This window comes from Equus quagga, chromosome 9 (assembly GCF_021613505.1).
Source record: "Equus quagga isolate Etosha38 chromosome 9, UCLA_HA_Equagga_1.0, whole genome shotgun sequence".
Lineage (NCBI taxonomy): Eukaryota > Metazoa > Chordata > Mammalia > Perissodactyla > Equidae > Equus > Equus quagga.
This window is the reverse complement of record NC_060275.1, coordinates 18,512,303-18,539,066: the sequence shown is the minus strand read 5'-3', so window position 1 is coordinate 18,539,066 and position 26,764 is coordinate 18,512,303. Positions and strand designations below refer to the sequence as shown.

The 26,764-nt window shown below is 40.4% G+C and overlaps 1 protein-coding gene across 10 annotated transcripts in view; it reads left to right on the top strand.

Annotated features, from left to right (window-relative positions):
* NEDD4L (NEDD4 like E3 ubiquitin protein ligase) overlaps positions 1 to 26,764 on the top strand; it is a 337,485-nt gene that overhangs the window by 257,470 nt on the left and 53,251 nt on the right. For 7 of the 10 annotated variants that reach the window (XM_046671960.1, XM_046671961.1, XM_046671965.1 and 4 more), the window contains 7 exons: positions 7,489 to 7,550; positions 7,714 to 7,816; positions 9,477 to 9,643; positions 17,295 to 17,427; positions 18,519 to 18,695; positions 21,039 to 21,113; positions 22,711 to 22,770. In XM_046671960.1, coding sequence (XP_046527916.1) covers positions 7,489 to 7,550; positions 7,714 to 7,816; positions 9,477 to 9,643; positions 17,295 to 17,427; positions 18,519 to 18,695; positions 21,039 to 21,113; positions 22,711 to 22,770 — 777 coding nt within the window. The remainder of the gene's footprint in view (positions 1 to 7,488; positions 7,551 to 7,713; positions 7,817 to 9,476; positions 9,644 to 17,294; positions 17,428 to 18,518; positions 18,696 to 21,038; positions 21,114 to 22,710; positions 22,771 to 26,764) is intronic. The other 3 variants (XM_046671962.1, XM_046671959.1, XM_046671958.1) reach the window with 1 other exon arrangement.

Here is a 26,764-nt window from a genome sequence, read left to right as displayed (position 1 = left end):
CCCAACCACTCTTCTCCAGAACTAACATAAAAACCGCATTTCAGTCAAGGCAAATTATGAACTAATATTCTCTAAGAGGTGTGAGTGAAATGTTTAAATAGCTTGGTCCAGCAATCCCTTGTTTGAGTGATTGAGTGCAGATTGGTTTTGAGAGGTTGGGTGGGACTCCAAGAGAAGAGAAGAATGTTCCTCCTCAGAGACAAAGTCAGTAGAGGGAATAGTTCACCTTTGGATTTGGATAGAGACAAGAGTGAACTTGCAAAGAAGGAAGTGGTGCCAATGCTCAGGGCTAGATTAGAAACCAGCCGCTTAAAGAGAGTGGAACAGTGAATGCCAGGGAGGACTGAGTACTTTTCATGAGTTGAGCCAGTTGAGTAATGGGACCTCCCAGTTTCGCATCTGCCTAAAGATTAGTTTACATTGGAGTACGTAAAATTGACTAGCTTTGTGGAGCCAACTACAGTCTGGCAGATGGACCACAAAGGAAGAAAAAGGAGAGGGATGAAGGTGCATTCTTTATCCTCTAAGTGGTGGTGGAACCCAACTAGCATGTTCTGAATGGATGGGGCCTTTGGGCCCAGCATTTGAGGTGCTGCTTTCATGTGTACAGTCACATATCACTCAACAACAGGGATATGTTCTGAGAAACGTGTTGTTCAGCAATTTTGTCATTGTTCAAACATCGTAGAGTGTACTTACACAAACCTGTGTATAGCCTACTACACACCTACGCCATAGAGTACTAATCTTATGGGACCACCATCGTGTATGCAGTCCATCATTGACCAAAATGTCGTTATGAGGTGCATGACTGTTTATTTGGTCATATGTGTAGGACACTCGTGAGAAAATCCCACAATGCCATTATATTTTGTGTGATAACACAGTGTGGTTGTGTAAAATGGATGTTAGCATTTGCATGTACTTTGTGGAGTAAGTAATGGACGCTCTTTTCTTGATGACTACATGACCGTTGTCACAGCAGGTTATATATGACCTATAGGTTCAATATTTGTCAAAATCAAATTTTAGGTAAATTAGAAAGATAGTCTCAGTAATGAGAGAAGATAATGGAGAGCAGTACTATGGTAAATACTGTTGCCATTGCCAACCTCCCCAAAGCTTTTCAAGGTTTAAGGGATCTGATTGGGTGTTTGATTATTACTTAATTTTATGCAGCCCCATTCACTGATAGAGAATTTATTCCTTCAACAGATATTTGCTGATAAGAAGGATTCTAATCTCTGTGGTAAAATCAGGGAAGCAAGTTCCTCCTTCATGTGGCTTAGCAGTGCCGCCTGTTATAGTCGCCACGTGTGCTAGTTGAGCGTTTGAAATGTGGCTTATGTGACCAAGGAACTGAATTTATAATTTTATTTTAATAAAATTTAAATTTAAAAGGGCACATGTGGCAAATGGCATCATATTGAATGGTACATGTGAGTTCCCTGGCTTAGATTTAAAAATGCATGATTCTGGATGCTCTTTTCCTCGGATAATAATTGTGGCCATTGGAGGGAACTGCCAGGGGAGGGGTTCCCAAACCTACCAGTTTTACTTGGTGATTTTTCATTCAACTGTTTTTCCCTACCTGAGGCTGTTCTCTCTAGTTCTATGTGTCTAATATACCAAGAATGTGTAATTTAAGTAATAAGAAAAGGTTCAGAAATTTTGACTCACAGAAATTAAGATAGAAGTAATTTATTATTATTTTTTAAATCTCTGTTAGCAAAATTCCTAATTGCTGTGCCTCTATGTTGACAAATTACATGCACTTATTTTTATGAGACATTTTAAGTCAGGAATGAAGCTTTATCTTTTTGCCCCAAGATACCATGAACCTTTATTCCTTTAAAAAAGGATCGTCCCTGCCTTGATGCTGTTCTAAGGAGTTGCCAACATTTCAGTGAAGTTCATCTCTGTATCAGGAGCTTAGTGGAGAAGATTCCAGACAGCAGAACTAAACACTGCCAATCTCTCATGGTTGTTAGGAAATTATTTTTAATAATTTATCCTATTTTATGGGTTTTTTTGCATGTGTGTTTTTGCAAAAGAAATATTTTAGACCTGGTAATTGATGTTTGCTGAAGAACCTTCTTCCCTTGCTGAAATTCTAGAGGCCTGTTGGTGCACTTGCCAGTGGATATTGGTGTTCGCAATGTAAAACCTTGCTTTTAAATTCTTAGGAATGGCTCTCCTAAGCTGTCCTTATTTGCAGCTATAAATTCCCTGACCCTGGGAAGCCTACCAGGAAGACTAGGCGGTCAGAGTGACCCTCCGTCTTGGTGGACTGGCTTAGGAGCAGACCCTTCTGTGGATGCACACTGCAAAGTTAGAGCCACTGCAGCATCTCAGACCTGGCACACACGGGTCCTCCTCGGCCCACTGCCTGATGTTGGGTCCCTGGATTAATTACATGCCCTGCTGGGTCTTGTGTGAAAGTCCAAGTGGGAGCTCCGCCAGGGAGACAAGCAAAGGAGGCCGCCGGGAGCAGAGGGATGGGGCAGGGAGGGTTGTGTGAAGCTGGGGCGCACTCTGCATGTTAGAGTCACTACCTTGATTGTCCACCACAGTGGACCAGAGGAGGCCAGTGTCAGCTCTGTCCTTGTCCCCTAAACAGGAAAGAGTAAAGAGTGACAAGGAGAAAGAAAACAAACTTCTTTTACCCCCTTTGATCGTGGATTCCTCAGTGCTTTATACTTATCAAATGCTTCCAGATGAAAGAAAATAAGCTTAAAATTGTGATTCACTTTCATTCTTGGCCCTCAGACTCAGTCCTCCCAGTTTTGTGGGGGGGGGGGGAAGACAGGATAGAAAATAGGACACAAGGAGTCTGGAATGGTAGAAGCTCCTGTTTCCTTTGCTTCTGTTCTAAATTTGCCACTCGGCTTAATGTTTCTTTTGTTTTTTTTATTTTTGAGAGTAGGCATGAGTCAAAGAAGAGAGAATAGGGGAGAGTAAGGTTAGTGGTCTGACCCTTTATGCAGGTCCAAGAATTAAGAAAACATATATTTATATTCACGGAAGTCTCTAAAGGTCAGGCTTTCAAAGATCTCTCTGGAATTGTTGGCTGCGATCTGGGAGATGGGCGAGTTGCTTTGGTAACCTTAATAAGTTAGTAATCCTCTCTGGACCTGTGTTTTCTCACCTGTAAGACAAACACCTTCACATAGATGATACTGAGTTTCCATCCAGCTCTGTGAATCAGCATCCTAGTGCTTTGACTGAGCAGAGGCACCACCGGCCGTGGTGACATGCATGTTACCTGGGAGATGTGGGCAGCATGATGCGCTGGGGGCATGTGGAGGAGACAGCTATCATTTAGAAAGGTGGTGGTTGCCCTGCCAGCCTGACATCTGTGCTACAGCTGAAACAGCTCTTCTTTTTTCTTTTATGTTGGCGCACCAAGAGTAAACTCAGCTGTAACTACTATAGGTGTTGATTTTTTTGTTAAACTGTCATGTTTACATGTGTTTGTTAAATTCAGTGCGTCATTGCCTAAAAGTTCATGCAGTATTTTATGGCTTGTCTTTACTAATTATTTGGGAAGAAAAATAACTCCAAGACTTGTGTTAACAACAGGATGACATTTCGGATGGGTGTTTGCCTGTTACCCCTCTTCCTTTGTTAGGTGCGTGTCTCCTGCCCACTGAACCCCCAGCACACTCACCCCTGCCCAGCTACAAAACCTCTGCATTCATGGGGATGCACTGAGGTAGAGAGCTATTTTGAAAACATGAATTTCTTCTGTGTTAGTTAAGTGCTACTGAAGGCAACTGTGGGTAACTTGAGAATCTGTGTTCCTAGAGCAAGGCATTTCCAGGCTGGTGGTATTGTTTGGTGGCTTCCCTCTGCTTGAAGGTAACTCAGATGATAAAGACCCCTCTTATATTTTTGGCTGATAACCTGGTAATGGTTCCCTCTCGCATGTACAGATTTCAGTATCACAGAGCTTAGAGGAACTTTAGAGACCATTTATCCACTCCCTGTATTTTACAGATGAGGACACCTGGGCCTAGAGAGAGAGGTGACTTGACCATTGTTCAGCAGATTGGTGGCAGTGCTGGACCCAGACCTTGGGTCCCCAGTACTGATGTGTGATGTGGTCAAGGCCTGGGGTAGGTGGGCCTTTAGCCTAAGGCTTGGGGTGCTTTTGGTGGTTGCATCCAGCTTGAGTCTAGTGTCCTGATAAGGCCATTCTCTTCCATTTGGCTGCAAAAACTATTTATTTCACTATATGTCATTGTGATTTCAGTTTTACTGAAAGCAGTGAATCTTTATAAGATAAGCACTGTGTATCCAAAAGATTTTCTTTTGAATGCTCATGCTGTGGGTCGGGAGACAGCAGCATCCATTTTGGCCAATAATACTGTTAGCATCAATCTGTTTGAGGTGGCTTTCTGCCAGGAACATGCTCAGTGCCATCCTGGCAGTCTCCAAGGACTTTTCTTCAGAGAATATGATCAAATTGGAACCTCAGTAATGCCAGGAGAACCCTATAGTTATCTATAAGATCACCATCTTGTTCAGAGAATTTTCGTGCAGGTGAATTTTCATTTTGTAATGCCCTGCATAACATTGAGTTGGCACTACTCACAAGTGATGAGAAAATGTAGAATTGGCTGTTGCTGCTTCTGGTCGTTGTTCAGCTGTCCCAGGCACTCTCGTGAGGACTTTGTGTACACCAGCTGAAGTGGTTGGTTCAATCGTCACGATCCTGTGTGTAAGACGCTGTTACTGCTCCATTTTGTAGATCAGGACATGAGGAACAGAGAGGGCAGGAACTTGCCTTTGCCCACGTGGCTCTGTAAGTAACAAACTCAGGACACAGACCGAGGAGATCTGCCTGTTGATCTGCGTGGTGTTGATCATTTGAACTGTGTAGTGGATGGACAGTTTCATTTTCAGAGTCCCTCTCAGCTCTGGTGTCCTCTGTTCACTCGCAGGTGCTCAGGTGCTCTCTGCTGCTCCCAGATTCCTCAGGCCTGCTAATGATCCTGTAGCTTTGCTCAAGCTGTTGATTTCCTCAGCTTGAACTGCCCTTCCTCCCAATTCCCCACCTATCAGAACTTCCCCATTCTTCCAGATCTGACTACACATCTGAAAACCATTTGATCCTCAAGTCAAAATCAGTCTCTTCCCTCCTCCCCAGGTCTCACAGAATGTAACCTGCGTATCAGTGGATTTGTTCTGCTTTAGATTCTGGTCATTTGTTGGTATGATGGCCCCTTCTACATGGTTGTAACCCTGAGGGAAGGTACCATGTTGTACCCACATGTCTTTCACATGAGTATCATTCTAAAATTATTTGTTGGTTGAACAAATGAAAAAAGGACAAAATACCAGCACTAGTATACTTGATTAATAAATTTTCCATTATAAGTGATGTATATTTGGAAACTTTTTTTTTTTTAGAAAATATTTCCAAAATATCTAAGTGTCCTTTACTACCTTAGTGAGAACAGTCTAGAGAATATACAAGCATACCTCTGAGATATTGCAGGTTTGGTTCCAGAGCACCACAATAAAGCAAATATCGCAATAAATCAAGTCATATGACTTTTGGTTTCCCAGTGCATATAAAAATTGTGTTTACACTATACTGTAGTCTATTAAGTGTGCAATAGCATTATGTCTAAAGAAAAAAATGTACATACCTTAATTAAAAAATACTTTATTGCTAAAAGAAATGCTAACCGTCATCTGAGCCATCAGGGAGTTGCAATCTTTTTGCTGGTGGAGGGTCGTGTAGAAAACTCGATACTTGTGAAGCACAGTAAAATGAGGTGTGCCCATAACTGGCTTTCTTCAGTGATGGTGAATTTTCATGGCCTTGATAATTTCCTGTAGGTGAGATGAATTACTTGTACAGCTACTTGTACAAGTGCCTACTTTGTGTCAGGCTATGTTCTTGGCGCCAAGAATACAATAGTGAGCAAATCCAAGTCCCTGATCTCGTGAGCCTACATTGTAGAAGTGATGGATGGGGGGCCAGCTCAGTGGCACCAGCAGTTAGGTTTGTGTGTTCTGCTTTGGCGGCCTGGAGTTTGTCGGTTCGGATCCCGGGTGCGGACCTACGCACCGCTTGTCAAGCCATGCTGTGGCAGGTGTCCCACATGTAAAGTAGAGGAAGATGGGCATGGATGTTAGCTCAGGGCCACTCTTTCTCAGCAAAAAGAAGATTGGTGGTAGAAGTTAGCTCAGGGCTAATCTTCCTCCAAAAAAAAAAAAGTGATGGATGATAAATTAGTAAATAAATAAATGAAAAAGATGATTTCAGACAATGAAAAGGGGGAAGATACATCAGGATGCTGTGATAGAGGGTGACAAGGGGAGGTAATGGTGGTGCTTTAAGATGCAGTCTCTGAGGATGTGACCTGGGATCTCAGACCTGGATGGCAATGTGGAGACAGCCGTGGCCATCTGGAGACAGAGCTGTCCAGCAGAAGGACCTGCTAGGGCAGGATTAGATGTCATATGTGCAGAGGAGAGGTGAGGCCAGGACGGTTGGAGTAAGGGGTGGACAGAGAGACTGGTTCACAGTGAGGTTAAAGGTGGTTAGGAGCCAGATCATATTTGACTTCGTAAGTCATAGGAAAGAATTTTCAGTTTATTATAAGCAGAATAGGAAGCCATTGAGAGTTTAAAGCAAGGAATGACAGATAATTTCAAATATAAATGCATATACACACACTCCTCCCATCTGATATAATAAATTGTGGTACTGTAGTTTGTCTCTCTTGCTAAAAAAATATTTTAAATTGTGTTTAATTAGAGTTTAGGTATTTGAACTTTTACCAAATATAGTGTTTAAAAATTAATGAAATAGTAACATTTATTTTTCCAATTTCCTGCTTGCTTTGAACTGGTTTTGCAGAATAAAATTAATACTGATTTCTTTTTAAATGAATAAATATCACAGTTAGATCCCTAGCTTCATGAAATAAGCACCAGCAAAAGCCCCATTGATGGTGCCTCCTAGGACTATCTCTGTGGAGGAGATAATCTTTCAATTATCTTAGGCCGACATGATATTTTAATGTTATAAATCAAGTAAATTGCCTTCGCAGATTAGATCTTGAATATTTTCCTGTTAATTCCATTTTTAGGTTTCTTGAGTCATAGGACAAAAAGGAATCAGTGGCCTCTGTTTCTCCAGCCTTAATCAGCAGTGTGAGATTGAGGCCTACACCCTGCAGTTAGAAATTACACTTGGCCATGACGACTATAATTTTGTCATTGTTTAAGGCTGGGCTTGGCGCCTGAAAACGGAAGTTGATAGTGACATCTAGTGGATCTTGAGTAGATAAAGTTCTGTGACCTACAAAATGTTTAATTAATTGTCAAGTACTGGTTGTGGAACCAACTCCATTGTCAGCATTCCCACATTGTAAAACATGAAACCGTATTCTCTGTAATCCAGTCTGGTGTATTTAAAATACGAAACTTTCAGGAAGATTGAAACTTAATTAGGTTTTCTTCCTATAGACAGAAGATCCGACCATGGAGCGGCCCTATACATTTAAGGATTTTCTCCTCAGACCAAGAAGGTAAGGCGTTGGGGTACAGGTGTCCTTTATGCTTTGGATACTGGTTTTCTCTGAGGAAGATTTCAACTTCTTTTCCTATTTCAGCTTTTTAAAAAATCATCATAAATAATACAAGATATAACCCGGTCATATCCTTTATAACCAATTTTCTTACATTATGCAGTCATAAATCTCGAGTTAAGGGATTTTTGCGATTGAAAATGGCCTACATGCCGAAAAATGGAGGTCAGGATGAAGAAAACAGTGAGCAGAGGGATGACATGGAGGTAAGACCCCAGGCCTTGGTCTGTTTTCCCTGCCTGAGATCATATTAATATTTTACCTTAAGACTTTATAATTTAAGGAAATGTTTGTGAAGCTTAAATATGAAAAAACTTGTGTGTCCACGAATCTGTCTTTGATAATCTACCAATGTTTGTTTTAGTACAAAACATGGACTTCATTTTATAGCACAACACCAACAATTGAAGAGAGTTCTCTTTATAAAATGCTATTCCCCTATTTAATTGATAGCACCAACCCCTGTGTGAAATTCTCCTCGCATATTTAATTCTCTTATTTCTTTGGACTTCCAGCTCTTTGTAAATTCCTCTTAGCATTTGGAATTGCTTCAAAGTGGATAAAACGATTTAGAAAAGCTTTTCCAAGTTTCTTGCTCATTTGGCCCACAGGCGATAGCATGCATGAGGAAGCTCTCTTCTAGAAATGCCGTTTTGGAATTAGCTGTCCAGAGGAATCTTCTTGTTTTTCCTCATGGCATAGCTGCCTTTTGACTTTCTAGTCACATACCTGTACCATGGATCCTGTTGTACCTTCTCAGCACACACTTCAGACAGTGCTTTTTTGTTAGACAAATTCTCCTATTGTTCTGAAAATGTCCATTAAACAAGGCCTCTCTATGGCTTATTTGCACATCTGTTTGCAGCTGTTGCATATACGTGATACAATGAATAATATGTTATGGGCAAGTTAACCACACCTCTCAGACCGGGAGGTCATATTTCCGGGCAGTATTTCGTTTGTGAGCTTTCATCTCTCTGTATATGTGAGGAGGAGTCAAGTGGGTGGTAGGCAGTTATGAATGTTAAGATTTCATAAGCACATCAACAGATTTTTATCTCAAATCCAAGGAATTTTTTACACTCTTCTAGCCTTCCAACTGCAGTAACCAGTGAATTACTTGATTTTCCAGTGACTTTACTAGGGGATGTTAGGAAGGAATACTTAATGCCTAAAATATGTGTTGCAAAAATGTAACTCTCACTCTGGTACCATGAAGCCTGTTTATGTGGCGGCAGCCAGTGGGGAGCGCTTAAGTGGAAAGCAGTAGCTTCCAGACTTCTGGCTCCCGTGATGGTACTAGATGCAGAGTGGGAGCTCTCCCTCCACAGCGAGCCGTGGTGCCATCCTTGGTGGGGAGCTATAAAGCCCTGGGCCTCCTGATCACCCATGCTGAGATTTCTGTTGGAACATACATCCAGTACGGCTCATCTTACCGGCTCCCTTTTACCTTATGGAGGTGTTGAAAAGACAGCAGCTGTGACATGACCCATGTCATGGGCATGGCTTTGTACGGCTCTAGAAGCCTTCAGGTCAAAATAACGAATACGAAATACGAAAAGAGTATATAATGTGACTTCAGTAACGTAACAGACTGTATGTGTCCAAACCTGTGTTGCTCCCTGCAATGCAGTCATCGTAGTAGGCAGCACAATTAATTGGCCTTTGCTCAAAATATTTTTGAGACTCTTCTAGAACTGTTTTTTTTGTCCTTTTTGGGGAATTTCTTCAAACGTGCTACATGAAACCACTGCAAGAGCCAAGTGCAAAGGAGCCAGGAAGAAGGACACAGACCACACTGCACTTGTCCTTTCCGTACATCTGAAGAGCCAACCTCATGCTCTGCCATTTGACTTTATTCCGCAGCATGGGTGGGAAGTTGTTGACTCCAATGACTCAGCGTCTCAGCACCAGGAGGAGCTTCCTCCCCCTCCTCTGCCCCCCGGGTGGGAAGAAAAAGTGGACAATTTAGGCCGAACTTACTACGTCAACCACAACAACCGGACCACTCAGTGGCACCGACCGAGCTTAATGTGAGTACCATGCGATGGCCCGGGACACATCCTCGCACTCTGCGGTTAGGTCTCAACGGGGCAGCTCTTTGGGGCAAGATTAGGAAATACATCTTATATCAATAAAAGCGTGTGGTTGTGTAGTACAACAGGATTCTTCTTCAGTTAGTTAAAGAGCATGGGAGCCCATTGGAGTTTGCGTGTTATAACGCAGCTCTGGTCTTTGTATCACGTTCTGTTCTTATACATATGAACTAACTTATTTTGTATATATTGTTTACATAAATTCATGGAGTAGAAAGCAGAGGTTATTTTTCCTAGATTTGTCTTATGTATGGTGGTTATAATACTTCCCCTTTCTTCATCTTCCTCCCCTGACTAACCTAGAATGAAAAACAGCAAACAAATTGGCTGTGCAATTTTCTCTTCAGGTTTTCTTTAAGTTTAATTTTAAAAAAGGATTTTTTTTATTCCCTTTAATCATTTAACTTGGAAGCTCTCTCAAAAATGTTTTTTTTTCCTTTTTGGAAAATTTATATAGCACCCCTTGATATAATTAGAAACACATGAGAGCATTGCAAACTCAGTAATCACTGTTCATTCTAATCTCACACCAGCCTCAGGGCTGCAGTGAATTGATGGCTGTTTTGTTCACTCGGCAGTTTTTGGTTTGATGATAGCAAATAAACACTAGTTAAATCTCAACCACTGCAAAAAGAAGATTCAAAGCAGCTTGTTTTTAAATCATAGTATACAGCAAGACCTAAAATTATTAATATGAAAGAAAAGGCAGAAACAAAGTATTGAAACATGGAAAAGGAAAAATTATTCTAGAAATCATGGGCTCCCTAGCAGCCAAGACAAAGAGGTAACTATCAATGAATTGTGTAATTTTCAATATGGAATGAAAGCAAATATATTAGATGAGATAATTTTCTCTTTAATAGACTCTGAAAGAAATTTGCTAATGATGGTTTTTAAACGAGTGATACTAGCAGTGTGATGCATGGTGGTGTCAGTAGCTCTTTCATCTTTAGAAATTGCAAAGATATTCTGCATGTGTCTCTGGGTAGGGAAGGTGGGCTAGGTTTTGTTTGATTTAGAGAAAGCTTGCAGAATCTACAACAATGAATGGCCAATCCTTCCTAAGTCCCCAACTGGGTTCTCATGAATATCAGCTGTCCTTGCTCAGCTTTGTACTGCCCAGTGTGGACAGCAGCCCATTGTTCCCAGGACAGCATGAATATCCAAACATGCTGATGATGTTGAACTCTTCTTTGTTGTAATTTTTTTTTCCCATGGAAATAGGAAAGGAAATGGCTTAGTTGATTCTTTTAATTAATTTGTTTTTTACTGTTTCCTTTTGATGAATGACCATAGCTGTTAAAACTATTGTAAGCCATTTTAACTACCCTAGTTATTTGTAGTAAAAAAAAAAAAATTGGGACCCACCTTGGACTTGGTTACATGTGGTGATCAGAATCTTGGTAGCAATACCCTAAAAAGCACCCGTTACCTGCCTTATGTTACACATCCTAAGAAAGGAGTACCTGATAACATAGCACTCTCTCGGGACCAGAGTGTCATGTGACCTCTGTAGAAACGTGACTGCTGGCAGCCCACAAAGAAAGAAATACTGATGGCCAAAACATATATGAAAAATTGTTCATCTTCATTAATAATTATCATGCAGATTGAAGTCTCTTTTGAGGGGATAGATCCATATAAGGGGATAATTGCTACTTTCTCTACCTCACAGAGTTGTGAAACTAATGAGGGAATTCCTGAGAAAATACATCATATGTTTTTTTACACCTACCACCTTTGGTGGCAGTGTCCCAAAGAAGTAACCAAAAGCAAAAGATATAACTTATGCTATGCTGGCTCATCAGTGGTCCAGAAGCAACATAGGAAAAATGCGGTTTTTAATCCAAGTTCAAGTTCACATGTAGTTTAGGGAGAAATCAATGGCATGACTATCCCCATCAATGAAGTGGTGAGCCAGGAAGGATGTCAGCAGAGCTCTGGGTGGAACTCAAGGAGTGCCTCCTTTCCAGTGCGTGTGACTTCTAGAAAGCAAGAGAAAAACTAGGAAAGGAAAAAGAGTTGTTTCCCCAGTAACCTCTTCAACCTATCTGTACTGTTTGAGAATTTGTGGTTCTTTATCCTTAACTTTATTTGGCTGGGCAGAAGTCTTCCAGCCTTCCAGAACTATTTTAAAGAATTGTTTTAATTCAAGAATAATTTTTTTCATAATTCAGTTTTCACAGAATACTGCAGCATTCTTTGGTGGACAGTTGATAATAAGTGTCTTTATTAAAAGGCTGTATCTGAGGAAATCAGATAGTGAAATGATTACAATGGGCTAAGCGAAGAAATACGACTCTCCTGGTGACTCGCATTTCTTACCCAAGTTACTACAGACTTGTGCCCCAGACTTCAACGCCCTGAAAAATCTTCGTTGACATTGGCTTGCCCTCAGGCTTTTCCTACAAGGTCCTTCTCAACCTTGTCTCCCTCCCGGATTTGTCGCCCACTCAAAAATGTATAGTGCGATCCGTGACTGACCATGCACAGCTGCTCTCTGATTATCTTCTCTCCTTTGTTGACTAGACCCCTCCAGCCCCCAAAACAAAACTAGAATGTACCACCACCCCTGGCTGCCTTTGGGTCTCAGCCTAGTCTGCCTTCCTCTGGGGAACCGCACTTCTTCTGTCCAGGTCTCCCTGAAAAGTGTGTACCTCTCTCGTCATGGCATAGAGCACACGATATTCTAGTTGCCTCTTTGAGCAGGAACTGTGTCTTCTTATTCACAGATCTACCCCTAGTGCCTGGTAGGAGCTCAGCAAAATGCCTTTTAACTGAGTGATTGCAGATGAATCGCTTCTGAAAATGGTTATAGGCACATGGTTTAGTGGACTGTCAAGGCCAGACATAGGCCTGGATGCAGAGCTTTAGAACTTGTGAGAGTCACCATAGAAGATGCATCAGCCCTCTCAAGTCTGATGAATAGCTTTTAGAACACCTTGATTTTATTTGATTTATTTTTTTTTATTGAGTTCGTAATAGTTTGCATCAATGTGGGATTTCAGTTGTACATTATTTCTTGACTGTCGCCACATAACTGCTCCCTTTCACCCCCTGTGCCCACCCCCTCCCCCTTCCTCTGGTAACCACTGAACTGTTTTCTTTGTCCATGTATTTGTTTATATTCCACATATGAGTGAAATCATCTGGTGTTTGTCTTTCTCAGACTGGCTTATTTCGCTTAGCATAATTCCCTCTAGGTCCTTCCATGTTATTGCAAATGGGATGAATTTGTCTTCTTTTTCTGGCTGAGTAGCATTCCAGTGTGTGTGTGTGTGTGTGTGTATGTGTATACACACACTATATCTTCTTTATCCAGTCATTGGGTGACGGGCACTTGGATTGTTTCCATGTCTTGGCTATTGTGAATAGTGCTGCAATGAATGTAGGGGTGCATATGTTACTTTGGATTGTTGATTTCACATTGTTTGGGCAGATACCCAGTAGTGGGATGGCTGGGTCATATGGTAGTTCTATTTTTGGCTTTTTGAGGAGTCTCCATACTGTTTTCCATAGAGGCTGCACCAGTTTGCATTCCCACCAGCAGTGTATGAGGGTTCCCTTCTCTCCACACCCTCTCCAACATTTGTTCTTTTTAGTCTTAGAGATCATAGCCATTTTAACAGGCGTAAGGTGGTATCTTAGTGTAGTTTTGCTTTGCGTTTCTCTGATGATTAGTGATGTTGAACATCTTTTCATGTGTTTATCGGCCATCTGTATATCTTCTTTGGAAAAATGTCTGTTTATCTCCTCTGCCCGTTTTTTGATTGGGTTGTTGGTAAAACACCTTAATTTTAGATTTGTCTTTATCCTATTTTAATGTAAACTAAAGTTTCTATTGTAAAACCTACAATTTTTAAAACATGGTGAAGGAATTGTATTAAGACTGTAAATGAAGATGAACTTGTTAAACTCACTTATTTTAACCCTTTTTATTACCTCTCTTTCTAAAACACTTTTTAGATCTTCTCCGATTAATCTTACCTAGATAACTCAGGTCATCATTAGGGTTGCTAATGTATGTGAGTGTAAATAATCTGACACACTGAGCTTAGTTGGCACTGGATTTGATGAATTTATGGTTTTTCTTTATTTGTTTGTATATTTCCCATGACAGTCAAATGAAATATATGTGTGTGTGAAATTAATGACTGAAGAAAGTTAAAATAGCCATTTCTCCAATTTTTTCCTTGCCTGCAATAAAATCATTTTTCTGTTTTTTAAAAAAGATAGCATTTCTTTGCAATTCCTCGTTGTGTCTTTTTTTTGTTGTTTTTTTGTTTTTTGGTGAGGAAGATTGGCCCTGGGCTAACAGCTGTTGCCAATCTTCCTTTTTTTCCTCCCCAAAGCCCCAGGAAGTAGTTGTATATCCTAGTTGTAAGTCCTTCTGGTTCTTCTCTGTGGGATGCTGCCACAGCATGACTTGATGAGCAGTGTGTACGTCTGTGCCCAGGATCCAAACCGCAAACCCTGGGCCACCAAAGCAGAGCATGTGAATCCAACCACTACACCACCGGGCTAGCCCCCATTTTTCTGTTTTAATTTGTTAGCTCAAATATTTTCAAATGTTCATCTTCCCACTAGTGACCATTTAAACTTCTAGTCAGTTTCAACAACACTCTCATTCGATTGCTTAATTAAATGCAAAAGGCCTCCCTCATATGAACATTTTCATTTTATCACTAAAGACCATAAAAGCCCCTGGTTGGAATTTGAAAATCAGAGGTATCTTGCTGCTTTATGCCATTTAGTTGTTTCTAGTTCGCACTGTTTACTGATTATTTGAGCATGTTGGATAAGGAAGATTGGCATAATTGATTTTAAATGCCTCTTTTTTTAAAATCAGTCCTTCCAGAATGATGGAATTGTATGTACTTCTGAGAGATACAAGATGCAGACATAGTAATACCAAAATCTTTCTCAACCTCTCGCAAGTCCCTGTAACAATCGAAATATGTATTAGGGCCTGACACATAGTCAGCCCCAAACGTTAGTCACTTGTTCTTGACTGACATTTCAAGTGAAGATTTAAAATTTTGTTGAAACTCTCAGATGTAAGATATTTTTAAGTAAAGCCAGTCATTATAAAGTGAAATTGCTTGCATCCTTAAGAAAAAGGGAAAGAGGGTGGATTAAAGCTTCATTTGCCTTCTTAGACACTACTGGAATATTTTACATATTTCATGAAGGTATTCTGATCATTTTCCTTGTAAGTTTGTTTTCAATTGCTTTTTTATAATCAATGTGTGCTTAAGAATTGAGCATCATAAAGTGACTGCAGCAACATAAAATCATAAAGACAATATTACATTTTCTAACATCCAACAGTGTCATTTTTATTCTATTTTGTTGGTTTCAGAAATTTTATCAGTATACTTGTTTGTTCCTTGATTTTAATGATTTTTTTCTGTGGCCATAATATGTCAGTTTTTCTAAAGGTACCTCTTTTAGCCTCGTTATAGTTTAATGTAACTATAAAATATGCAGAATGTATGTTTCTGTTAGAATTCAAAAGTTTGTTCACTGGGTGTGTAGCTACAGTGAAACTTCATTAATAAAGAGTTTAATAATAAGGAACTGTCCTTTTACTGTGGGTTAAGTGGAAGCCAACCGTCATACTACTCCCTTTAGCAGTAAAGTGAGTAATGTAAAGATTTTTGATGGAAATATTTCAAGTATCTCGGAAACTGGCATTAAGGAGACACCTATTTATTTGCAAACAGTGCTGCTAATTGCAAACTATTTACTATTGCAGAGCCCAGCGGGCTGTTTATTGAGTTATAGTATAAGTTAGTTTGAAGGCTATATTAGAAGATTTTAAAACCTATGTTTCAGGAAGAATCTATGATCAGGCCCCTTGATTAATACTGTATTTCAATTAGCCTGAAATAGTATTTTCAAATATTTCCAATATTAACTTGCAACATCATCTTTGTTAACTGAATATACTGTCTTATTGAAAGAGTCTATAAGAGTTTTTTCTGAAAAACATTTTGTCATTTACAATCCTACTCTGAAAGCCTACGAGTGGCATTTCTTCCAAAGGATGATTGCCTATAATTTACTGCAAAAGTTTTCAAGATTGAATGGATGCTTTCAGATCCTGAGTTAAGAGAGTTATACGACCAAAAAATAGAGTATGAAGTCGGAATGTTCTTCAGATCCCAGTTGATTTGGGAGGTTACCGCCTAATGTTTGTGTAAAATTTTTAAAGTAGTTTAATGGGGAAAAATGCAGCATCGTGATTCTAAGATTCTGTCAAAATGAGAGCCAAAGCAGGTGAAAAAAATTCACGTTGGGTCACAAGCGCGCCCCTCCAGATCCTAGCTTTGAGTTTGTACTATTTGATCTTGTAGAGGAGGAAGAGCTATTCCTTTACCCTCTGGGTTCTTCTGATGGGTCTAAGAATTAAATTGACATGAGACAGAATGACAGGAGAAAATCAAAGAAAGTTTAATAACGTATACATGAGAGAACCCCAGGAAAACTGAATAACTCTCCAAAATGGCCAAAGTCACCGGCTTAAATATCATCTTTAGCTAAAGACAAAGAAGGATGTTGGGTGTAGTGGTTTGGGACTTTAAGGGGGAGGAAGGCAATTCACACAGAGATGGAAAAGCAAATGTTTGGTAAACAAATGTTTGCTGGGCCATCTACAAACAAGGGGACCCAAGAGAGAACTTTGATAAAATGGGCTTTGCTAGGTGCCTTCCTGTCTACCACATCTAGAGATACCTGTGGTGATAGCTCCTTCCTGGGACAGGCCTTCTGTCTTAGGTTCTTCCAGGCCAGTTACTGGGGAAGGTCAAACTTTCTTTCTGAGTCTTTGTTCTGAAAAATAGTCAAGGCTTGGGGCCGAAGTGGAACACACCCTGGGTTTCGCCAGTTCAGATCCTGGGCACGGACTATGGCACTGCTCATCAAGCCATGCTGTGCCAGCGGCCCAGATAGCTCAACCAGAGGGACCTGCAGCTAGAGTATACAACTGTCCTGGAGGACTTTGGGGAGAAGAAGGAGGAGAAAAAAAAAAAAAGGTTGGCAACAGAGATTAGCTCAGGTGCCAATCTTTTTAAAAAAAAAAAAAAAAAGTCAAGCCAAAGAGAGAGATTTTGGGGCAGCACATTCTGGTCCCCCACATACTCTTTGGTTAACTGTTAATAACCAAAAGTTGCTGCTTTGTCATTGCTGGACTTCTAGAAGGGTCACCACTGACTGGCCGCGAGTGTGAGCCTACACGTCACCTCTCCTTCAAGAGGCCTGAATTGTCACTGGAGCAAATGGATGGAGGACTTTGACTTCTCTTCTCTCTCAACTACTACAGTACATTTTGCCGTTGATGCCTGACAGATGTTCAAAATATTGTGACTGCATTGAAAAACTATTTATTTGATTGGAATGAACCTAGAACTAGACTTCAGCCAAGATATGGTGGAAGAATTCTCATATTTAATGGCCAACTATCTACCAGTGTTTAGCATGAGAGCACTGACGTTTTACTAGGTGTAGGGTCCTTGGTGAGCATTGGACTGTTGTCAATGCGAGTGATCAATACCTGTTCTCCTGTCTCTCCTCCCCTCGCTGTCAGGGATGTGTCCTCCGAGTCGGACAGTAACATCAGGCAGATCAACCAGGAGGCAGCCCACCGGCGCTTCCGCTCGCGTAGACACATCAGCGAGGACCTGGAGCCGGAGCCCACCGAGGGTGGGGACGGCCCTGAGGTAGGATGTCCCCGCGCTGCCTCCAAACTCTGCGCAGCTCCTTTTTGCCGTATTCTCCAGGTTGACTCTATGTCGTGATTTCTTTTCTCGATAAATGCTGTCTGAAAAGTAAAGATCATGGTCTCACAGCTAATTGATGATCATTGGGATATTAATTAATTTAGAAAGTGCTTATAAATGCCATGTTTAATGAATGCATATATCTATATCATTACAAAAGAGAATGACGTTATTTTTAGTATGGAAATTTTAAACTATTTTCACTTTATAATTTATTTTTCCCCAGAGTCTGACTGTGCCTTACTAAATGGCAACATGGTTATCATATTTGAGCAATTGAATGAGCCCTATAACTTGTTTGGGTTCCAAATACAAGTGTTTTACTGAGTAGTTTTGACATCATGAGAGAGATTTATTACCAAGAAAATACAAATGTTAATGGTAAATTACTGGGGGGAAAATTAGCAATTACCATAACTTCCATGCTGCCTTAAGAACTCTGTTTACTCAGTAGAAATCCATTATTTTTAGACATTCTGTTAGAGGGAGGATTAGTCCCAAAATGTTCCAGTAATCAAAATTGGAAAAGCAGAATTAATGATTCCCTAAGAAATTCAGTAAAAGTTACTTTATACCACTGTTTAATTACAGCTTATAGCATCTCTGCTGTTTTCATTATGAGTCCTCAGCACTTAGAGTGAAAAAATCCATGAAAATCATGAATGAGTTCCTGAGAATATTTTTTAACCCATGCATGTAGTAACAAGTGCTGTAAGTCAGTCACTGCTCAGAGAGGTGGTATTCTGAAGTGCTAAAAGCACAGCTTCTGGACCAGGCTTCCTTGGTTCAAGTCCTAGCCCTGCCACTTCTTAGCTCTGTTACCTTGGGCGGGTTACTCTCTGTGCCTCAATTTCCTCCTGTGTTAATTAGGGTAGTAGGCACATCTTCCTCATGGTTATTGAGAAGACTGTGTGCCTCCTGAGTGCTCAGTAGAGGTCAGTTGCAGTTACCCTAATGGTTATTGTTGTTGGAGAGGGCAAGAGAGGATCCCTCGTTCCTAGTGTTTACTGCAGCATCTCATTCCTTGACAGCCTTGGGAGACCATTTCAGAAGAAGTGAATATCACTGGAGACTCCCTCAGTCTGTCACTGCCCCCACCGCCAGCCTCCCCAGTGTCTCGGACCAGCCCTCAGGAGCTGTCTGAGGAACTGAGCAGAAGGCTTCAGATCACTCCAGATTCCAACGGGGAGCAGTTCGGCTCTTTGATTGTAAGTAATAGTCTTGTTGGAATGAGTAGTTGAGCAAATATCTTATCATTTTTTGTTGCTTTAAGTGAAAGTTGTATGTAAATAATGACCAAGGGTCTTCCAGCTGCCAGATAAGTCTGCCATTTTCCAAAGTTCCTCCTTCCCTAGGAGAAGCATGACTGTAGCAAAATTAGCCGAAGCAGGTGAGAATCTTTTCTTGATTTATAAAGAACTCAAAAGAATAAGAGTCCTTGACTTCTATAATTATCAGCTTTAACCTTGTAGGATTTCTTTTCCCAGCCAAAGCCTCATAAATAGTGCCATCATCACAAAGGTGGTACTTTACACTGGGGCCTAGGAGACGCTGGGCCTCATAATCAGTCCTCTTAAGTCATAGTCTGCATGCCTTATCGTTCTCATCTCACAGGTGAAGGCAGGATGTTTAAGGGACCCATCCAAGACAAGGGTGGAATGGGAGATAGACGACACCTACTAAGTCCCAGATGACGAATCCTTGAGAAAGTTGTGAAATTATGACACTGACCTCAGGGTAACATTTGAATTTGGGTTCTCAACCGTCAGGGAAGCTCTTTCTAGAAGCTTCAGATGGGCCTAAGCCCCGATGAGAAGCAGCAGAATCAGCCATGAAGACCTCCATGTTTGACAATACAAAACTATGCAGAAAAAGCCCATAGAAAGTTCCTGCTTGTGTATCAATTTGAGAACAAATGCAGTTTCAGTGTTGCTTGAGAATTTGAACTTGATGTAATATAGTAAATGATGGTACTCACTCCACTGGAAATGGCACTCTAGAAAAATAGTCATTATTAAAACCCTATCAAATGAAAATGGATAGGAGGACTGCATAAAATGTAAAAGCAGGTAAGTACTCACAAAACTGTTACTCCTTCAGTTAATGGTGTTTTTATTTAAAAAGACACCATTGACCCAGATTGTATGAGTTGCAGTTACTCATACAATACTCAGTTAATGTGATTTTATGTTAAAATTCTGCAAATGTTTTTCAGAAAGAGAAATACCACTGAGATGAAAATTTAGTACTAAAGGGGCAGGAAAAGAGTCTGCATATTATGGGGTATTTGAATTGGTAAACTATTGCTATAGAAGCAACATAAGCAATGAAGCCATATATTTAAAACCTATAAAAGGAAGTAAATACTGCAAGAACCGTGACAGTTGTACACCTTTAGTCTACCGGGCGAAAAATCATGATTTTCTTCAGCATTAATATTAAGCTAGCCTCCCTGGTTATTTGTAATGGGAGCTCCTGCATTTAATTAGTCAAGGCACATAAAATATCTTTGATATAAGTGCAAGTGTCAGTATTATTTTAATACCGTTTTGAATCTGGTTGAACTATTAAATAAGAGTGCCTAAGAAAGAGAAGAACAGGGGACTCGTCTCCAGTTTTGCTTGTCAGGGTCACTCTGTAGTCAAGGACAGTATCATGAACTTTTACTCAAGAATGAATCCTGTGTGCTGACCATTGTGGAAAGACATGAATAGCACCCCATCGCCACTACAGAGTCTGTCTTTGACCGTATCCTGTTTTACTTATCATTGCACAATATTAACAATGAGTAAATGCTATAAACTTGTCCCATAGGGACTGATTAGACCCCTGGCTTTTGTGCGTGTGACCTGCTCCTGTTCTCTGAGTGGATCTGTTAAGCTTTTATGTAAAACCATATAGATTAATAACAAACAAGTGAGAGGAACATTATACATTCCACACTAGATTTCTTTAGATTAGCCTCATTATTTGCCCTCATTCCTCTTTTGTATGACTTCAACTCCATTCAGAAGCAAAAATTATAAATACCTGACCCTTCAGAAGTAGCACAAAATTATCTTTGCGTTCCTCTGGGCATAGAATCCAACTGACTCTTTGTCAATGGTAATAATATTCAATAATGTGTAATAACCATATGTCAGTATTTCTTCCTCTCTTCACATCGCACTAGATTTACCCAGAGTTTGCATCTCAAAGCAGACTACGAGACTTCAGGCTTATTTCCGTTCTTAGAGCAGCACTGGAGTGTTTCAGTGGCGTGTTGAGTCTCCCTTCCTGTTTTGGCCGCTTCCTCTTATTTTTGCTGTTATTTCTAACTAAGGACCAATCAGAATCCCAGTCTGCTTAAAACAGTAAAGAGTGAAAATGGAAGATTTCTTGCCTCCTTAAAGGATTATTCTCTCTCTACTCTGAAAAGATGGTGTTTCATTTAATTAACTTGTAATATCAAAGGGTGGTGAATAGGTTTGAGTGATACATTTTTGGAGCCAGTGAAGCTTGTTTCTAAGAATACATTTTCTTGATGCTTCATGTCCTTTCCTCTCCTTCAGCAAAGAGAGCCCTCCTCGAGGTTGAGGTCGTGCAGTGTCACTGACGCAGTTGCGGAGCAGGCTCATCTCCCCCCGGTAACCCACGTTCATTTCCGGTCATCACTTCGCTCTTTTGGCTTTTGTGAAAAATCATCTGGGCTACTGAGGAAGAGTTTTTCCTGTGCAAATCCATTCACCGTGTAAATGAGACTTAAAATTTCCTAAAAATTAGCCCAAGGAAAGTGGACTTCCAACATAAAGAGTTATTGCCACCAAAGTCTCTGAAATGCTAAAAACTTTATCGCTTTGGTTGTCCACCCAAATTAATACCAATTCTGATGTGCTTACTTGAGTTTAACTACTTCACTAAAAGCATACGTTAATAATGCCATTTTTTTTTTTTTAGCTTCATTTAGTCGCTAAAGCTGTGCTCTGGTGACTTGTATCTTAAGAACATATTGAATCCCTTTAAACAGGAAGAACTCTTCTGGGTTGTCAGTGTGTATTCCTTTCCATTACTGATGGTTTAAACTCTTAACCCACAAAGTCTCTGTACCTTCTCTTAAAGGCAGCTCTCCTGACTAAGGAATTAGCTATAATTTGTTCCCACTCTCACAGTTTTCATAACTAGCAACAAATATGGAAGTGTGAGAGGTGTTTAATAATATAGGACATATATAAAAATGAACCTTCAAATTGGAAGGCAGACCAGAAATGCCTTGGGAGAAGTTTGGTGTACACATTGAAAATAAGAAACTTTATGTAAATTTGTTTCCTCTTTGGAGAAGAAAATATTATGTGGTTTTTAGATGTTCAATTTGATGTTGAACCTTGACCACTTGTTTTAGTACTACAAATCTTTGATCATTTTTAGCACTAATACTTTATTACGTGTGACATGTAAGGAAAAAGAGCTATACTTACAGTTTTTGAAATCACAGAGTCTTGCCTATCATGTACATTTTTGCTCGGTTGAAAGGATATTTTTTGCCTAGCCTTTTCTCTGTGTTTAGATGAATTAATGAAGTACAGTAGTCAACTGAGCAATCAAAATAATAGATTCAGTTGTGGCTTACTTCGAATGGGCTAGTTGATAAGAGGCTTGACAAGAGCGTCCTTTCTGAGATGGTTTCAGTACGGGCCTCCCCCCAAAAAACAGAACAATCTGCTGTGTGGTGGGATCCTCCTCAATCTAATGATTCTGTAATTTTGCTTGATGACTTAATGGCACTTTCTCTCCTTTTCAAAATCAGTGTCAATTTTATTTGCCAAAGAGCTCGCTTTCCTGGAAACTGATGATTCCTCCCTCTTATATTCTATGAAGCGGTCAACTCACTGATCACCAGTGGCCTCTTACTTGATTTTTTAGTTTGGCAGATATAAGAATCTGCTAATTATTTAACAGCAGGGGTGAAACCGTAGTGATTTTCAAGTTTTTTTTTTGAATAAGACATCTCACATTATTGAAGTTGTGAATTCATTGTTTACCAAAATCCCGGGTGGGAGGGTAATCACATGCCTCTTTTTCTTCTGGTGGTCAGTGGTTGCTCAGCTTTATTTGGACAGGGTGGATTTCAAGGATTCTGATTCATGTCACCTGCCTTGCTGGCTGCAACAGCAATGATCCCTGAATCAGTAAGCAGTGGGTGGCCACCCCAAGTGCATTTCACTGATGTAAATTATCATTTAACAGCCCAGTGCCCCAGCTAGGAGAGCACGTTCATCAACTGTCTCGGGTGGTGAGGAGCCAACGGTAATGAAACTCTTGATCAGACATTAATGGCAAAACCGTGAATTGGTTTAAATATTGCATATGTTTCTTATTTTAAACTGATTGTTCAAACGTACTGATGAAAACTGAGCACTTTCAGTCTCATAGTTTTATTAGGAATACTGTCAAGCTTTGGTTAAGTACATTCAATTTGACCAATTAGAATGTATTTTTGCCTTTTAGTATTTGTACTTCTGATAAGCTTTTCCTATTTGTGACAATACTTGGGTAAATTAATTTGGTTGGAAGAGAATCAGGGAAGGCCCAGGAATTGCATGCAGTTGTGCATGTGGATTCTGAGTTGTGCACAGGGCCAGCCTCGCTCGTGCGTTTCCTGTACCACATTTTAAACACTGGGTTATATTTTCTCTGTCATGAGCACGAATCAGTGACCTTGCTCTGCTACCAGGGCCTCTACTCACAGGAATGAACAAGTCTTCATAGACTTCAAGGGGAAAAAGGGGGGAACATATTTAAGAAGTTGAAAAGGTCTAGAAAAAATGGTGTTTCTCTAAACCAAGTATATGTTATTATTCATTACTTTAAACAATTTCTAGTACTCGTGTTTTTGGGAACTTGGGTTTGGCTGTGTATCTTAATTGCCTGTTTTTTACTTGATCCCTAAACCGGGCCAGCTTATAGGTTCTGCTTTGAGCTGCTATAGCTATTTCAAGACTATTCCTTATTGTTTCAGCTTTGTTATGTATGTTATAACTGCTTATTACTTGAGAATACCTTTAAATACATATCCGATTGCTGATTTTCTGCAGGATGTTGATAATTTAAAGGAACAATTTAGTTATAGTTAGAATTTAATGCTCAGCATTGTACACAGGAACATCAAATTGGCAATTAGCGAAAATCAGCCTAGTTTAAGATATTGAGCTGCAGCAATTCCTGTGAAAGTCGGGTGTTGGGTGGGCTAGGTTCAGCCTCCAGTAGAATTCAAAAAATTCCAAATAAACTAGCATGTTTCCTACTGTGCACTAGAAATTTCTATGGGAGAAGGGCTGTGAGGGAGGGAGGCACAGTCATTTCATGAAATAATTTTAGTAGAATTCAGTGCTATAAGTATCCTCTGTATGAGTATCCTCTGTCGTCCATTTTTGCATTTATTGGCCTTGGGACCTGCTGTTAGTATTGGAGTGTTGTGATGGCTGTGATATGAAATGACGGGATAAATGGAATTAGGGTAGTACGGGTTCTGTGGTGAGAGTGACCTGGCAGGACAAAATGATCCATCTGAGTGAGACCCCTGTGGACCTCGCCACTGCCCTTTCCTTCTTGCCAGTACTCTCCCGTCCCCTACCAATGAATTAAAGATAGAGGAGTTTGGTTTTGTTTTTTATTTTTAAAGACTGAGTAATGGTGGTTCTTAAGTGTTTTACCTCCTCTCATGCTTTCTATGTACCTGGTAATCTTTCAACCTACAATAAGCCAACTTGTTTTATGGCTGCGTTAGACATATAGGTAGGTTTGAAAGTGTCACATGTGTTTCTTTTCCACCCTCACCACCCCTTGTCATGAGTGCCCTTTATTCTCTCTTTTCCAGTTCCGTCTCCTACCATGTTTTTTCTCCTCCTCTACACACTCTCATGCCCCTCTCCATGTCCACCCCACACTGAAGTCCACCATCTCGTCCTGGAGCAAGCCTGGGACACATCGTCTCACTCCTTCCTCTGTGCTCTCACGAACACATGTGTGTGTGCACATACACACACTCATAGGAAAGTGGGATCCGACATACTTATTACGTACACCTTGATCTTTTTCACTCACAGTCATTCCTCTGGGGCATGTTAATAATTATGTAATATTCAGTGATATGAATGCACCACAATTTGTATAACTTGCCCACATTGATGAACATTCAACCTCCCTCTCCCCCGCATCCTCAGATAGCTCTCTTTCCATGGTAGTGCTTTTATTTGTGTAGTATAACGAACAAGCCCCAATTCCCGCCTGCGGAGCCACAGCCCTTTGATTTACAACAGATACATACATGCTGGTGTCACTTTCCAGCTGGCTAAGCAAGAGCCCTCTCTGTCAGATAAAATGAGAGGGACGGCACAGCACAGTCCTTTGGTCTTTGCTGTATATTGCCTAAAAATATGCTGAGGTAACAGTGTGGCAGGGTTTAAGCGATTCTTGGAGAATCTGTGATAGTGCCAAACTGTTTATCATCTTTAAAAGCATATTGAGGGCACAAAGGGGGAAGTGGTGTACCCACAACATGACTAACAATAATGTACAACTGAAATCTCACAAGGTTGTAATCTATCATAATCTTAATTTAAAAAAAAAACTTCAAAAAAAAGCATATTGAAACTTTTACAGTTTAAAGATAATTGAGTTCATTTAATGAAATAGATGGAGCCACTGTGAAGTTAAATGGCTATTTGGCATTGTGAAATGCAGTAGCATATTCAGATGAAAAGCTGTGAAATGTTAAGTTGACTAGCAGTTTTTAGCTTATCTTTTGATTAATTAACTTGTTTGAGGGTAGTCTTCAATGCACATGTGCACGAACACACACACACATGCACACACAGTAGAAGTCTGCGTTTGGCTCCAGAGCTGGGCCACTTCTGTGGTCTGTCTCTGGAAGCCTGGTGCTGCCTCCTCCCCAGCCGTGCGTGGTGGGAGGCAGTGTTTTGAGTCACGAATGCAATCATCAGCACAGGTTGTTCTCCACGGTCATTTGGAAAGAAATCTATGAAGAAACATTTTAATAACACCATCTCACATAAATGCAACTAGATTATAGGTTGCCAACTCAATTCTTAATAGAAGGTAGAATGAACATTTTAATCAAATTCAGTGTTCTCTACCACACTCCTAGTTTTCCATAAACTGATCAGTCCTATTAATGTGGATCTATGAAGGTAACCTGGTTGCTGGAAGCCATGCAGATTTCGAATTCAATTCTGAGATTATCCATGACATTTCTAAGTTATTCTAGTTTATCAGTCTTCTCATAAATATCCTTTCCAAACATGCTCTAACTGTAAAACTATCCTTAAGGTTTCTAGAACGGAGTTTTCTGAGGGCAAATCTAATTACCTCTCCCAGAAAACTCAACAGGGAGGAGAAGCAGCAGCAAATTCCATTTAGCCAAAACATCAATGGTCATCATATAAACAACAGTAGGTCAAAGCTTGATAGCACATACTTTGCCAAAAACAGGGCTTGACCAGTAATTTAGGTTACAACTTGGGTTCTAACTTAGTTCAGCAGAGTCCATTTTTCTAGGGCCCGGGTGAAAAGTAGCCTGGAAATAGCTCCTTTGTGTTGGTGCCGCAGCTCGAGACCGAGGAAGGAAGGAGCTTCCAGCTGTACACAGGTTCATCTGTCTTTGATGCTCGCTGAAAAATCAAGTCTGCATCTTGGTGTTTCTTCCGCTCTTGTTGTACCCCCACACCTAAATCCAGGACACGATACAATCAGAGTCTTAGAATTACCAATATGGGACCTTTGGGACTTTATCTGGAAAAATATCAAGGAAATAGTTGCTGCAGTTTTCACAGAAAGGTTCTTTTACACATAATCTTGCCTGGTAACCATGTTTTAGAAATAACCATTGAGGCAGTTCCTGCATGACCTCAATTAGTTTTCTTCTGGAATGTGCTGTTGAGCTCATGAAGTAGAATATTGAGCCTTGTCAACTGAAGTCCCCAAATTTTACGTGGCAGCATCCTTGGTCATGCTTTCCAAATCAGGGTTCTACAGGGAACTGGCGGACCCTCCACCTGTGACACTCTTTGCCAAGGCACGTTGTTGGTAGTGACCAAGAAAGATGGCATGAGCCCAGGGAAGTTTGGCTGAGACATTTACATCCTCAGCCTAATAACGAGACAACTATACCTGGTCAAACATCTGGAGGTTCAGAAGATCCTAATTAGGGAAGACGGGTATCCAAAAAGAAGTGCTTCCTTTTGTAACCTCATGTAAGAGATTGTTCCTGATGTTTGGCTTC